General features: G+C 39.1%; 1 protein-coding gene and 1 long non-coding RNA gene across 3 annotated transcripts in view; one reads left to right on the top strand and one right to left on the bottom strand.

Moving 5' to 3' along the window:
- DGKB (diacylglycerol kinase beta) overlaps positions 1 to 13,668 on the bottom strand; it is a 742,837-nt gene that overhangs the window by 495,266 nt on the left and 233,903 nt on the right. The window contains exons 13-15 of one of the 2 annotated variants that reach the window (XM_019508505.1): positions 13,319 to 13,369; positions 9,438 to 9,554; positions 5,072 to 5,145 (exon numbers count right to left, since the gene is read on the bottom strand). In XM_019508505.1, the coding sequence (XP_019364050.1) occupies positions 5,072 to 5,145; positions 9,438 to 9,554; positions 13,319 to 13,369 (242 nt within the window). The remainder of the gene's footprint in view (positions 1 to 5,071; positions 5,146 to 9,437; positions 9,555 to 13,318; positions 13,370 to 13,668) is intronic. The other variant, XM_019508504.1, reaches the window with a different exon arrangement.
- Positions 6,509 to 13,598, top strand: LOC109291457. The gene is made up of 3 exons (XR_002095846.1): positions 6,509 to 6,662; positions 6,983 to 6,984; positions 13,585 to 13,598. It is a non-coding gene; the product is annotated as an uncharacterized LOC109291457 (long non-coding RNA).

Consider the following 13,668-nt stretch of genomic DNA (forward strand, 5'->3'; position numbering starts at 1 on the left):
GAAATGTATCCTGTTCCTGTTAGCCCACCCCTGTAACCTATCCAGATCCCTCTGCAATCTCTCACTCCCTGCTAGCGTGCTCACCTCCCCACAGATTTTGGTGTCATCAGCGAATTTAAACAGGTTACTTTCCACCCCATCATCCAGATCGCTGATGAAGAAATTGAACAGCGCAAGCCCCAGGACCGAGCCCTGGGGGACTCCGCTACCCACCTCCCCCCAGGTCGAGTATGACCCGTCCACCACCACCCTCTGAGTGCGACCCTTCAGCCAATCTGCAATCCATCTGACTGTGTAGGCATCTATGCCACAGATTCTTCACGTATCAGGAATATTGGCTACTTGTATGTGCCACAGAGGTTTACTTCAATTTAATCCTCCTGTGGCAGGAGTCCTACTCTCGGAGCCCCTCTGGAAGTGTGGCTCCGCCCTCCTGCAATGGGTCAACTGCCTGCTTACTTTCCTGCCACGCCTTGATCTTACTTTTGATTAATAGATGATTGGAATCAGCGGGAGGCTGCCCATTTTTATGTGCCCCGATGACAGGGGGCGCTGCCTGCAGCTCCTTTTCCTCCCCTATACCGCAGCCCAAGCCTCACAGATGGTGCTAGTGTGATCTGACTTGGGCCCTGTTATTATGTCTCGCCCCTTCATTTGCTTCTCGGGGCTCCTCGTTGCCCCCTAACTCCAGAGCTCCTCACTGCCCCTCCTCACTCTCGGGCTCCTCGCTGCCCCTCCTCACTCTCAGGGCTCCTCGCCGCCCCCTAACTCTGGGGCTCCTCACTGCCCCTCCTTACTCTTGGGGCTCCTATCGATGTGCTCGCCCTCTCCGGGGCTTCTATCAGTGCGCTCACCCTCTCCGGGGCTTCTATCAGTGCGCTCACCCTCCCTGGGGCTCTTATTCCTGTACGCCCTCGCTGGGGCTTCTATTCTTGTGCGCCCACCCTGGGGCTTAACGCGAGCACCCTCTGGGCTTATTGCCGGTGCCCCCACTGGTGCTCCTCACAATTGGGGCTCAGGTGGCCTTAGCCATACCTGGCCCCCAGACCACCTTCTTGGGTCTATAATCCCTTTCCGGCTCAGGCGGCCTCGGCCTTACCTGGCCCTAGATCCTGACTGCTGTGCCCTCTCTGGCACCAGAAACCCCCACGCTACTGAGGAGCTCCTATGAGGCCTCCTCCAACCCCTACAGCCTCACCCGGTCCTCCAGTGTAATAACAAACAACAGAAAACTCAAGCCCCTGGGCTACAACACGAACTCCAAGCCATCTGGCTAAAACACAATTTCTAAGCCCTCTGGCTACCCATCGTTCAAAAACCTACCAGGGCTTGCTCCACCCAGTCCTCAACCGAAGCTGTTCAGGCCATCTAGCTTCTACTCCCACAGAGCTCTCTCTTCCTCAGCTGCCAGAGGGGAACTGCCTGCTTGGCCTCAGCCTAGGCTGTTTATATAGGCCAGGCCCTGCCCCCTTCTGGTCAGCTGACCCGACTACGGTTGCCCCGGCAACCGGCACCTGTCCCTCTTTCTAGGAGCAACGCACTTCAGTGTCCTGCGACACCTCCCTAAAGTGAAGCAATGGGTTTTTAAAAACACCACTTCAATTTAGGGAGAATTAAATTGAAATAACGCCCCCTGTGGTGTGTATAAAAGTGTCAAGCCCGATCCTTACCTGCCAGTGTGGTGGGGAGGGGCGAGCTTCCAGCAGAACAAGGGGTCCATGAGCTGCCGGGGGGGGCAAGGCTGGTGCTTTCCTCCGCAGTGGCACCCCGCAGGCAGCACCCGGCTGCAGGCACCCTGCACAGGTGGTTCAAGGGGGCACCACAGCCATGGAGGGACGCACTGCCTCCTCCCGCCCCCCATACAGTTGCAGAGGGAAGCACCAGGCCACTGCAGAGCTCAGGCAGGAATGTAGGCTCCAGGGTGTAGGAAAAAAAAAAAAAAAAATCATGTTCACCGCTTTTTTTTTTCTTTAGTAGAGCTTGCCTGCACAGGCTACCTGCACAGCTCCTGAGCTGCACGGGGCCAGGTACTTCCCTCCACGGCTGTTGCACTGTGTTACGTGGAAAACTAAAACACCTCAAAGGTGTTTTATTTTGCTACATCCCAAAATCATTTAAAGTGCAATATGCCGTCGACAGTGTAAACAGCAATGCCATTAAAGCAGTGCAAAAGGACATTTAAGCTGCTTTAAAGGCCAATGTTGTGGCGTGTACAAAGGCCCATTATATAAGAATCCCAGCTAACTCATTACATATTTCACTGGTAGCAGTTAAGTATTAACACTGACAAAATCAGTGTTGAGTCACGGAGAACCATGCATCCTGCTTTTTACTAGTATAATGTTAAGACAATATTATTGTATATGTTATATATTAATAATGTATTTAGTATAATATTTCAGTAACTTATATACTAATATTTTCTGGTTGTTGTAGCAAAACTAGAACTTGGGATTGAGTCATTTTAGTTCCCAGGTTTACTAAGAAAGAGAAAGAAATTGCCTGTAAATGAATCCCTTCATGCCAAACTGTAACTGGATGTGACAATGTATATATGATATGTTCAAGAACAGAAAATGGACAGTTCAATAATTTCACTTCTTCAGTGTTACACATGTAGTAGCAAACAATGCAGGTATGTAAAGGTGTTCATATGTAGTACTACAAAGTGTCTTGGCACTACAAAGTGACCCAGGACCCCTCAAAGGGGTCCCAGAGTGATGCAACAACCCAGTTTGTGAACTCCTGATATAAACATTTGCAAGTCATGCAATTTTTTAACTGCCATTAATGAGAAAAGAGAGACTAGGAATATTAACTTTATCCTCTGAATCATTATTTCTATATATCTACTCTGTTCCAGAATTCACAAACAAAGAATATAAAAGTTCCCTTTTCATAACAAACTCTTCCTCAGCATCTTTCTACTCTGTTACATTAGATACATATCTTAAAGCTTGAAAATATGGAAACGAGACAAAGTTATGGCTGAAAAAGAATTGACAGATTTTGTTCTAGGACACTGAAAGAACAAGTATGGATAATCTGACACAAGTGGTTTCATCTTTTAGCAGGATATGCAACCTCAAAGGGCATGTCTACACTATGTTGGATGGTGCTAGGAAGCACTGCCATGAAAGCATGCCACATCCACATGTTCCTGCTCCCAAAATTCTCCACAGCAATAAGAGATCATGTAGTCACCATTAACATGGCACTTAGCATACCAAGAACTGCTCTCATGAGCAAATCCAAAGCCTGAAAAGGGCACCAGGCATGCCCTGAGCACATGCCAAAAAGCAGCTATGTGCTATTTTTTCAGTATTTGGCCTCATGTAGAGCAGTAGTGAACCATGTTTTTACATGGTACGGTCCAACATTGTGTTGACATGTCCACTCCAATATCTGTGGAGGCACCTCATACATAGCTAGCTGATTCTTACAAAATGTGTGATAACCCTTTTTTGTTGAGTGAAAGTCAGTTAAAATCATAGCTCAGCTCATCATGATCCATCAAATAAAGAAAATCCTGAACAAAGATTGAAGAATAGCTTTCTATAGAACACTACCTTAATCTGCGTAAGCCAAGATAATGAAAGTCTAGTCTGTAAGATTAAGGTGTTTTTCCACTGCTATAATTTTCATGTGCGAACCATACCATTCATCATATATCTTAAATTTTAGCCAACTTGTACACATTACCAGCATTCAGGAAACGAGAATTCTTCTATGGGATTCTCTATGGGAATAGATAAAATTCTCATCTATTCTTTATAAGGGATATTAAACTGACAATAGGCCCCCTACCTTCTTGAAGTCCCTTCAAAAACACCAAAGCAGTTGTATTACTTTCAAGAAGCTTAGAATATCTAGGCTGTTTGTGAATTATTATTATTATTATTTTTAATAAGTAAGAAATAAACCTAGCCTCAGAACCACAGAATTAACAAGGAGTTTGGCCAAGCAGTGCTGGTCATTGTGCTGAGTTATCCATTTCTTTACCCTTTGGTTATACAATATGAAATGGTCATATTGTAAGACCTCCAGAGACAGAGACTCTGCACTGATTTACTTTTTGTGTAGCCATTTACATGAGGCTTGCTCTTCCTGTTTCTGGCTACTTCCCAAATAGCAATTATATTAAAAAGCAAACACATACATTCCAGGCCCCTATTGCCACTCCAAAGCCCATCTGGGTAATAACTAAATGTCTGAGGGATTTATGACTCCACTCATAGAAACCATGATCCTATTTGAGGTTGCAACCCCAAGTTTAGAAGCCATTGCTTTAATAGTACAGAGCAAAACTGTTCAGGGGATATTCTGCATCAAAGGCACGCTCCTATATTTCTGGTCAATGCTGCTGTCTGTCGATTAGACATGCTGATTCAGGAGGACCTCTTCCTTCTGAGGAGCTAGATCCCAATAAGGTATCTTCCAGCTTAGCAACTAAACCACAATATGACAGAGGTTATGCTAAATCTGACCATTGAAGGAACAGAGTGCTAGACATTCTCCCCCTCCCTTCCTCCCCTCCCACCCCCACCAGAATAGGATATGCCTCTACAAGCACATGAAGCTGCCGACTGGGAGAGTCCTTAGATTCTGCAGGAAGGAATATGGTCTAACCTCCAGAACTGTACAAAGCCATCCACTGAATGGCAGAGTATATGCTTCTCTGGGTAGAACAGTATGTTTTCCTGAGCCAGATGAATACTTTGGAAACAAGTGCAAGCTAAGTCTTTAGATTTCTAGCACTTGGAATAGGATCTGGGCCTTAGAATACAAGATACAGCAACTTTAATTTTATGCATACACAGAAATACAATGAAGTAGCTACTCCGGACTTGAAATTAAACTATTATATAGAAGTCACTGCAATTATTAACTACAGAACTAAGTCGTAGTATTATACAATATCTCTGCTGAATACCCAAACATAATGCATTGCATTATTAAAATATACTTTAAAATTGTCCAAATCTATTTCTTCTTCAGCTCTAAAGTTTACAAATGCATTTTTGACACAAAGAATGAACTTGCCAAAAGGGAAAAAGAAAAATCAACCTACCTTTCTCCTTGTTTCCCACCACTTTTAGGGTTGACAAAAACCAGAAGTGGATGAGTGCCTGGAACTGGAGTGATCTAAAAGAACAAACAACACAGCCACTCATCAATGTTGAATGCTGCATTTGATTTATCTTACACTAGACAGAAAACAGCAAGTTGTGCTCCTGTAACTGTAATCCAGCTGGAAATAATTCCACAAATTGCAATAATCCCCTCTTGGTTAATTTGCTACAAATTATAAATGACATTTATTATTTCAATTGATGCCAGCTCTCTGGCATACTGCTGTGCTGCCATTTTAACCTTAAATTCCATTTAAATAAGTACAGCATTGGAACATATGAGTTATATTCATCAGGAAAGGAAGTGCACATCAGATGATGCAAGAAATTAATAATTTTGAGCCTGACACACTAAGTAATCTCCATATAAAAAAACAAGTAAGGAAATACACATTCTGAGGGAAAATAAAATTATGCTTTAAAAATAGCACTGTATTTCATTATAGATTTTGAGCCAAGCCTCTAAGTCTGTGAGCATAATTTTATGCACAAACAAAATTGTGTCTGAACTACATGAAATCTGGAACTTGAAGAGAATTTCACAAACTGAACAATGCTCTTTTTTTCAAAATTTTTGAAATGTCACACAACCCTTATATTTATGATGACATAAAATCATACAGGTTTAATTTTTTAATGTAGCAGTCAAAAACAAGTACCAGTAGTCCCTTCAAATAACCCAGAAGGAAAAGAAGGAGCTGAAGGAGGAGTGACTAAAGGAAGAGAACAAGAAAATAAGGGAGAAATGCTGATATTGGAGAAGAGAGTATGCTTCCGACCCATTCATCTTTCCTCAACTGGTTTTCTAATATATTACATATTGACTTCAGTTTTTAGTTTGGCAGCAGAACTACTACTACCTTGCTGGACAATATAATCACTCTGCACTGTCAGATATTATGGGACAGATCCTCAGTTGTTCTGAATTTTTTTTATCTTCATTTACTTCAAGATATTTCAGAAAAATTAAATTAGCTAACATTTTGTTTCTATAAACTTTTAAACTCATAAAACAGTAGTTTTGTACCAGGGGTGATCAAAACATGGCTCATGAGCTGTGTGCAATTTAAAGGCAGCACTTGAAGAATAGTAGTAGTTAAATAAAAACACCTTTCCTCACTTACCACTTCACTTATTCTTTCCTATTTTTTATTATTTTCTTCAGTTTTTGCTTATTACTTATTTTAAGAAGACATTTAATGATGAATAATCATTTCAGTCCAGGTGTTAGATGCAGATCACTGACTCTAGAACAGTGGTCTCCAACCTTTTTATGGTGAAGACCACTTTTTGGCACCCCAAGATCTACCACCCGCCCCCAGCCTGTCCGACCCCGCTCCCTGTCCCTGCCACCCACCTCCCGGGCAAGCTGCCTGGGCTCTGACCCCACTTACTCAGCCCACCCCCGGTGGCAGGGGGCGTGGCTTAGCCCAGCCATGTGCGTCCTGCCATTCTGGATCATGGAGCTTCTGACAGGCTGAGATTGACTGTCAGAAGCTCCACAATTGACCAGTTGATCGAGATTGACTAGTTGGTGACCACTGCTCTAGAACACGCATGTCTTGAAATTAGGCTGCTTATGGATCAGCATTTGCCCAGAGGAGGCATTACATTAGTTTGACCCCGCTTGCCCAACGTCTATATAGCCTGGGTGCTTCAGTGCAGCTTTTCTGGTGATTTTATCTAATAGTTCATTGAATCACCTTCAGATAAAGTGCCAAGAAGCCCCACTGAAGCACACAATCTATACAGGCACTGCAGAGCCAGTCAAACTAATGCAGTCTTTTCTGATAAAGCATGGTTTGGTTTTTTTTCACGTCTGTCAACAGTCTGTGTCCTGCAGTTCTTAGCTGTGCCAAGATTTTGATCTGCAGCTAGAGGGCTTAGAAAGTTTTCCAAGTACTATTTTCAACATTAATTTATGCATACATTACATATAAAAATATTTAAAAAGATGTCAGCATTGCAAATCTAATACCCACAAGTTAGAAAAACCTAGAACTGATGTTATCCCTGTCCTCACTTTGTGTTTGTTGCCTCAGTAATCTCTGGAATAACTGTAAACTAAGTGCTGCTCAGTCTCTGCAACCCTGAGCTGGAAAATATTCAGTACAGATAAAATCCTTGGAAAAATTATCTACCAAGTTCTTGTAAGTTTCTACTGGGCAACCTAGAGAGGTTTACAGACTTGCCAGACTGACAGAGACAACAAAATGCACATATATGAAAAAAAGAAAACCATTCTGACAACTTTCAAGCCCTTGTCCCCAAAGCACGGAGATGGTAATGCTTCTCAACAAAATGGTTGCATATATATTTTTACCACTGGTAAAATAAAATATTTATCTTTAATCTTATTTTCTTAAATGACAGACTCTTTTCAGCTGAAATGTCAAAAAACGTGGTATCGAGACACATCAGCCATGGAAATTTTCGGCACAAATGGTTAAAGTGTGGTATATTTATAAGCAACATTGTCTTCCAAATGAAAATTTTGAGCAATTTGAGCTAAATGCAGTCATATCAGCTCCACCGATAATTATGTTTGCATTTGGTCTGATTCTGGTGTAATCTATAACAGTGTAAAACAGGAATAATTCCAATGATATCAGTGGAGCTGCACAAGTGCAGAACTGATGCAGCATCAGAATCAGATCCAATATATGCACATACATTAGGCACTGTATGTTTGAACATACATTCTGCAGTTTGTTATTATATATCAATGATTGTCATATATTTAATTCTTATCTACAGTTTTAATCAATTTTAGTTATTTAGTCCAATTCCCATGATGTTTGTTCCCATGAGCTAAATGTAAACCAATGGTACTGATTGTGACAAAGATGGACTACCTATTGAAGTCCCTTAGGACTCAGGTTAATTAATGAGACTCTTCCTAAGGTTATACATGATCTATTACTTCCTCTAATTAGAAATAATAATCCTGATCATTATGCTGGTTAGCTAGAAAGAAGTAAGATGAATGTGCTTAACTATGATTAATAGTCTTCACTAAGTAGCGCAGATCCCCACTGCCACTTAGTTATCTGCACACACTTCTGCAACTCGATGTTTTGTCTTGATACTTTTCTTAACACAAAAAAATGTATAGATGAAATTATTTCCCATTTCCAGTTTTTTATTTCAAAACATAACCACATTATTGCAGACAGAACTTCTAGAACTAGTTAAAAAAAGTCTAGTCATTCCTATTTCACTCCATTCTGGAAAAAAATAAGGTCCCTTTCAATTAATTTCTTATAGCTTTTCTAAATGACTTTTCTAAATAATGTAGACATTTCTAGATAATTCAAAATGCAACCTGAGATTTAGACTAATTTATTGAACATTTTTATGCCTTAATTCAATTTAATTTTATATAAGGACAGCCTTCCTGAAGTCACAGAAGGGATCACTTACATTATTTGGTCCCAATGCTGCAAAAGAAGTTTGGCCATTAGTTTCAGTAGGAGCAGATCAATTATAACTAAGTTTCCCTCATCTTTAAAACACAAACTATTCTGGCAATTTCAAAGGTATGTTGTGAAAAAAATTTATTTTGTGTTTATATAACATTCCAGAAATATAAAGACAGCAAATAAGTACCAATTATCATCGCCATTAAGTTTTCTGATCCACATACTTGTTTACAAAACTAAACTCCCGAAACACCTGTTTTAAGCTAAATTGCTGAAGGTGATTTCTATATTTTAAAGGGCAAAAGTAGCATAATAAAAAATAAAAATCTTGTGTTGGATTACTGTTGATCCAACAAGATATAAGTATCTACCTTCCTGTGTAATTAAAGTAGCATAAATACAACATTAACCTTAATTTTCCAGCTACAAAACATCAGCATCAGAAAATCTTATGCTACACAGAAAACTAAGGGTTTTGCCAAACAAAACATGTAGGGCATTTTTACACATATTCTGGGATGTGGTGCCAGCCACCCTAAATAGTGAGCCACACTAATTAAAAGCACCCACATGTCAGATGTATCAGCATCCCTGCACTGAAAAAATGGTGGAGGGTGTTTTGAACTAAAGCTCATTGAACGTGTTTTATTAGAAAGAGCCCCATCACCATTTTTTCAGCATGCAGACATTGATACACATGATGTGGAAGCCTGTTGCAGCATGTCAATTTCTGTGCTCCAGAAGACTCGATCAATTGAGTCTGCTCTGACTTGCTGAATTTCCATGTGTGGTTCGGAAAAGCTACACATGCATGACACAAACCTAGAGCCAAGTTAGTCCTTCCCCATCAGTGGCAAACAACAATCACAAACAACAATCACACCTGAAGACCTTGTCCATCTATTGTAACAGAGTTTGCTCTTTGCATTTTGTTCCGTTCTCCCAACTTGTTCATTTGCTGACGGCAACTCTTTTCTCTTTTCACAGTTGCCTGCCGCTCCTAGGGGAAAAAGTGGGGAAAAAGAGCACTTTAACATAGGGTGTGATGGAATGCTACCATAGCTGGAAGTCACCCCAAACATTAAATTTTCCATTCAAAATAAAGGTCAAATCCTACTTTAATGAAAATGAGACCTAGCTGCTACATGATTTTTGTCCACTTCACATGACATCTATTTACATGCCTAGATATATTTAGCTAGGCAGTAGATAGGTGACAACAATCCAGTCATAACAAAAATCAATGCAATGACGTGAAAGATGATGGAACTGCATATTATCCTTATGTAACAAACATTGGTTCTATAACATGGAAGATAATCATACAAAATCCTAAGTTATTAAAAGTTTCAAGGGCTAAAAGATGTTGTCCAGCCTGTCTAGGAGTTTTGGAAGACACTATTCATTATGTTTTAAAATGCCCTTTGTATAATGACATAAGGAGAAAGTATTTATCACCGTTCTTGCAAAAATTGACATACTTCTCAAACAGAGAGAAATTAATATGGCTCCTCCAGCAAACAGATCCATATTTAGTAAACTGTCTTGCAATTTTTGCTTACAAGGCTGAAGCAATCAGAGCTAAACATCCTTTATTGTTGATATGACCGATAAACTTTATCACTATATTTGTTTTTACTGTGTTAATCGTGGACCTATGCACAATATTTCTATAGATTCATGATCAAATTTATCACTATATTTGTACTTGATTATGTTAATTCTAGGAGTAGGAATAATGCTCTTATAATGACTGGCCCTATTTTATTCCTATATTTGCATTTCTGTTATTTTTGTTTAAATTTATATTATGGTTGTATGTCTGTTATGCTGCTTTCAGGAGTATGGTTTTCAACCTGAATCCTAAATTAATTTATTAATTAAGTCATGGAAAGAAAAGTTTAGGATAGATCAATATTTTCTGGAAGACTGGTTCTAACTTTGGACATACGTTGGACATCTTCAAGGGTACTTTTATTAGTTACGTACCAAAATATACCCATGGTAGAAGTCTGTCAATCAACTTACTATATTTAAAACACATATTTTTAACCTTTTTACAAAAAATATACTATTTTGTAATACAAACATAGTATAAAGAGAGTACAGTATGTTCCAAACTAATCTACACCAGGTTCATAAGAAGTTGGATAAATAGAACAACCAATGAGAATAAAATAAAGAAAATACTAATCTTCTTACCAGAAATATTGTGGCATTTAGATTTCCAACTATTTATCAGATCATCTCACAGATAATTAAAAATGAGGAAGAAATCAGGAGATACAAAAGTATCTCATTTATTTTCCTACGGATAACATGCACCCATCAATTCTTTTTCACAAATTCATACAATGTATTGTAAAATAATGATAGCTTAAAATCAGAGAGCCAATGTTGGCTGTGCTTCATTAACTTTACCTCCTTATTGATTTTATGCCATCCTTGCATTTTCCCAAATTTGGGGCTGCACAGGGGATGGCTTGGCTTTGGTACAAGCTGTGCTCTCGTTAGGCCTAGCTGCTTGTGATCTTTCCACTAGCCTGGGATTGCTGGACACAGTAGAAATCTGACCACATTTCCAATCATACCTATGAGGCACAGAACAGATCTGAAACTCTATTCTAACTGGATAGTCTCCCTACACTACAAGAATCCTCTAGAGGCCAATTAAGCTGGCATTCAGGATACTTTGTGCCACTAGCCATGTGCAACATATTGTATAATAATTCCAGAGGCTTGAAGATTACTGAAAGGGAAATGCATGACATAGGGAAAATTAATTTTAAAAGAGAATACATATTAAAAATAGGCTTATTCCTAATGTGTATTGTTAAAACTATTTTTTTTCATCATGCTGTTTCTCAGTGGAAAAGTATTTATACACTGAGGAAAGCTTTCTTAACAAAAGGGATGTTTACCACAATGACCAAACTTGCAGTTATTGATCATTCCTGAACTAGAAGCAGCAAGTGATGATTACTTCAAGCACAGTTGGGTTTTTGTCCCAGCATGAGACAGATAGCAGCACAACCCTTCAGTTGGCACTATGGCTGGCACTTCCTTTCCCTTCCTTCATTCAGTTTTTATTAGTTGTTTTCTAAGCTAGACTACTACTTGCCTAACTGAATATGAAAGCTTCCTAAGCAATCATGCTATAAAGTTTCTCCTTGCACAGGAAACAGAAAATTCCTAGAACTTAACAGAAATCAATCAATTTCTATATTATATCTGAACCATCCTACAGAATATAAAGGAAAAATGATAACCCTGCAATATAATTTTATAGGCTACTGTGGAAACCCATAGAATGGACATTATAACCCATTATGACAATAGTTTTTTACAGTAATTTCTACAGGTCTTTTGTACAATGAACAGCTCCAGAGAATTTAAGATATGCTTCAGAAATGGAGATGAAAAATGCCAGTAATGCCACCTGCAAGTCTAAAATATACAGAATGAAAACAACTTCTCTACCATAAGGTACCTATCTTCACTTTTCCAAATGTGAAAAGGCTCGCTCACATTGCTGATACAGAGTTGAAGGATGGAACCCTAAGGGGCTACATAACAAAGAGCCTAGGATGAATCTCCTTATTTTGACCTTGTGTATACATACATGGGGTATACTCAGCAGTCTGCCATTTATCTAAGGTGAATAAAGTATGCAATGTTGAAGTATAAGCAAAAGTGCCTTCTTTGTACTGTTTTCTAAGTCCGGTAAGAGATGTCCAGCTTCAGTGGCATGCTTCTGAGAATAGCAACAGGTCTTTGATGAGCACTGCACTAACTACAGTCAGGTTTAAAATGCATATGTATTTCTACCTAGGCCTATACCTTGATTATTTACTTATTTAATTTTAATAGAAAGAAAGATTTACAGTGTATGGGGCAAATATCTATTTTCAGATCCCCTCTCACTTGATATTTTGTAGACCTTCAACAAATTAAATCTAGGCAATAGTTATTTTTCTAATTAGAAATAGATACATTTATACTTCTAAGAGTTGGGATAGTACTATGGTATTTAAGGCTTAACCAGAAACTAAAGTGTCATTTTCTCAAAAGATAACATAATTTAATAAAATCACCTTTGGATAATAGTGTATAACTTTTAAATTAATATTGAGCCAAAGTTAACACTTACTGAAAATAAATGAAATGGCAAAATGCCAGCATTTATTTTCAAGGTGGTAAACATTATACTATGAACATGCTCTATTCAATGACTTTTTTCATTAAAGTGTACAAAATGACTCACAAATGGCTATAAATCATTTTTTTTTGATGGACGTGGCTGAAGTTGAGGGAAAATTGATACAAATTTTGAAAAGCTGTTGTACATTTTGATGGCTTAGGAAATCGATCTCTTCTGTGTGTTAATCATTTGTCAGGCTGATAACAATCCCAAACAAAACTTGTCAAACAAAAAGCGTCTTCTAATTCCATCCATTTTCTCACCTTTCATATCCCTATTTTCCACTTTCACTGTTCCCACTTCGTAGCCATTACCCACTGGTTGCTAGATTGGATGGAACTTATACCAGTGAATACTGTTCCAGGGGGTCACAGTTTGATACCAAGCAGCACTTTGTAAAAGGTGCTCCTACCCCCTAAAAACTGAAATAGCACATCTCAAGTGAAGATACAAAACACCACCACCACAAGTCAGCCCCAAAATGCACTGTATTGCAAGAGAAATGTTGCAATATTACAACCCTTTTATACGTGTTTATACATGGGCAGCTCTGTCTTACGCACCTCAGGAAGCAAAACTCCTACAGTGGGTAAAGTCTGTTGGGAAAAAAGAAGCTTCAGCTGTAAAGTTATAACAAATGGCAGGAAAAACCCTCTCTAGAAGGAATGTTAAGTTGAAGCCATTGGGTTGAACAAGTAATCAACAAATTAAGTATACTGCTTTATTTTTGCTTTATGACATCATTGAACAAAAATATTTTCTAACAGTTCTATGGCTACGACATCCCATAATTCATATTCCTAAGAGTGTGCAAGAGAACTGGTTACAGATTCAAAACAGTAAAAGAAATGAGAGTTCTGCTTTGAAATGAAGGAAGATGGCCTGAAATAGTCCAGATCCTTTTTTTTTTTTT

The sequence above is a fragment of the Gavialis gangeticus genome, unplaced genomic scaffold (assembly GCF_001723915.1).
Source record: "Gavialis gangeticus isolate Ggan-Ray unplaced genomic scaffold, GavGan_comp1, whole genome shotgun sequence".
NCBI lineage: Eukaryota > Metazoa > Chordata > Crocodylia > Gavialidae > Gavialis > Gavialis gangeticus.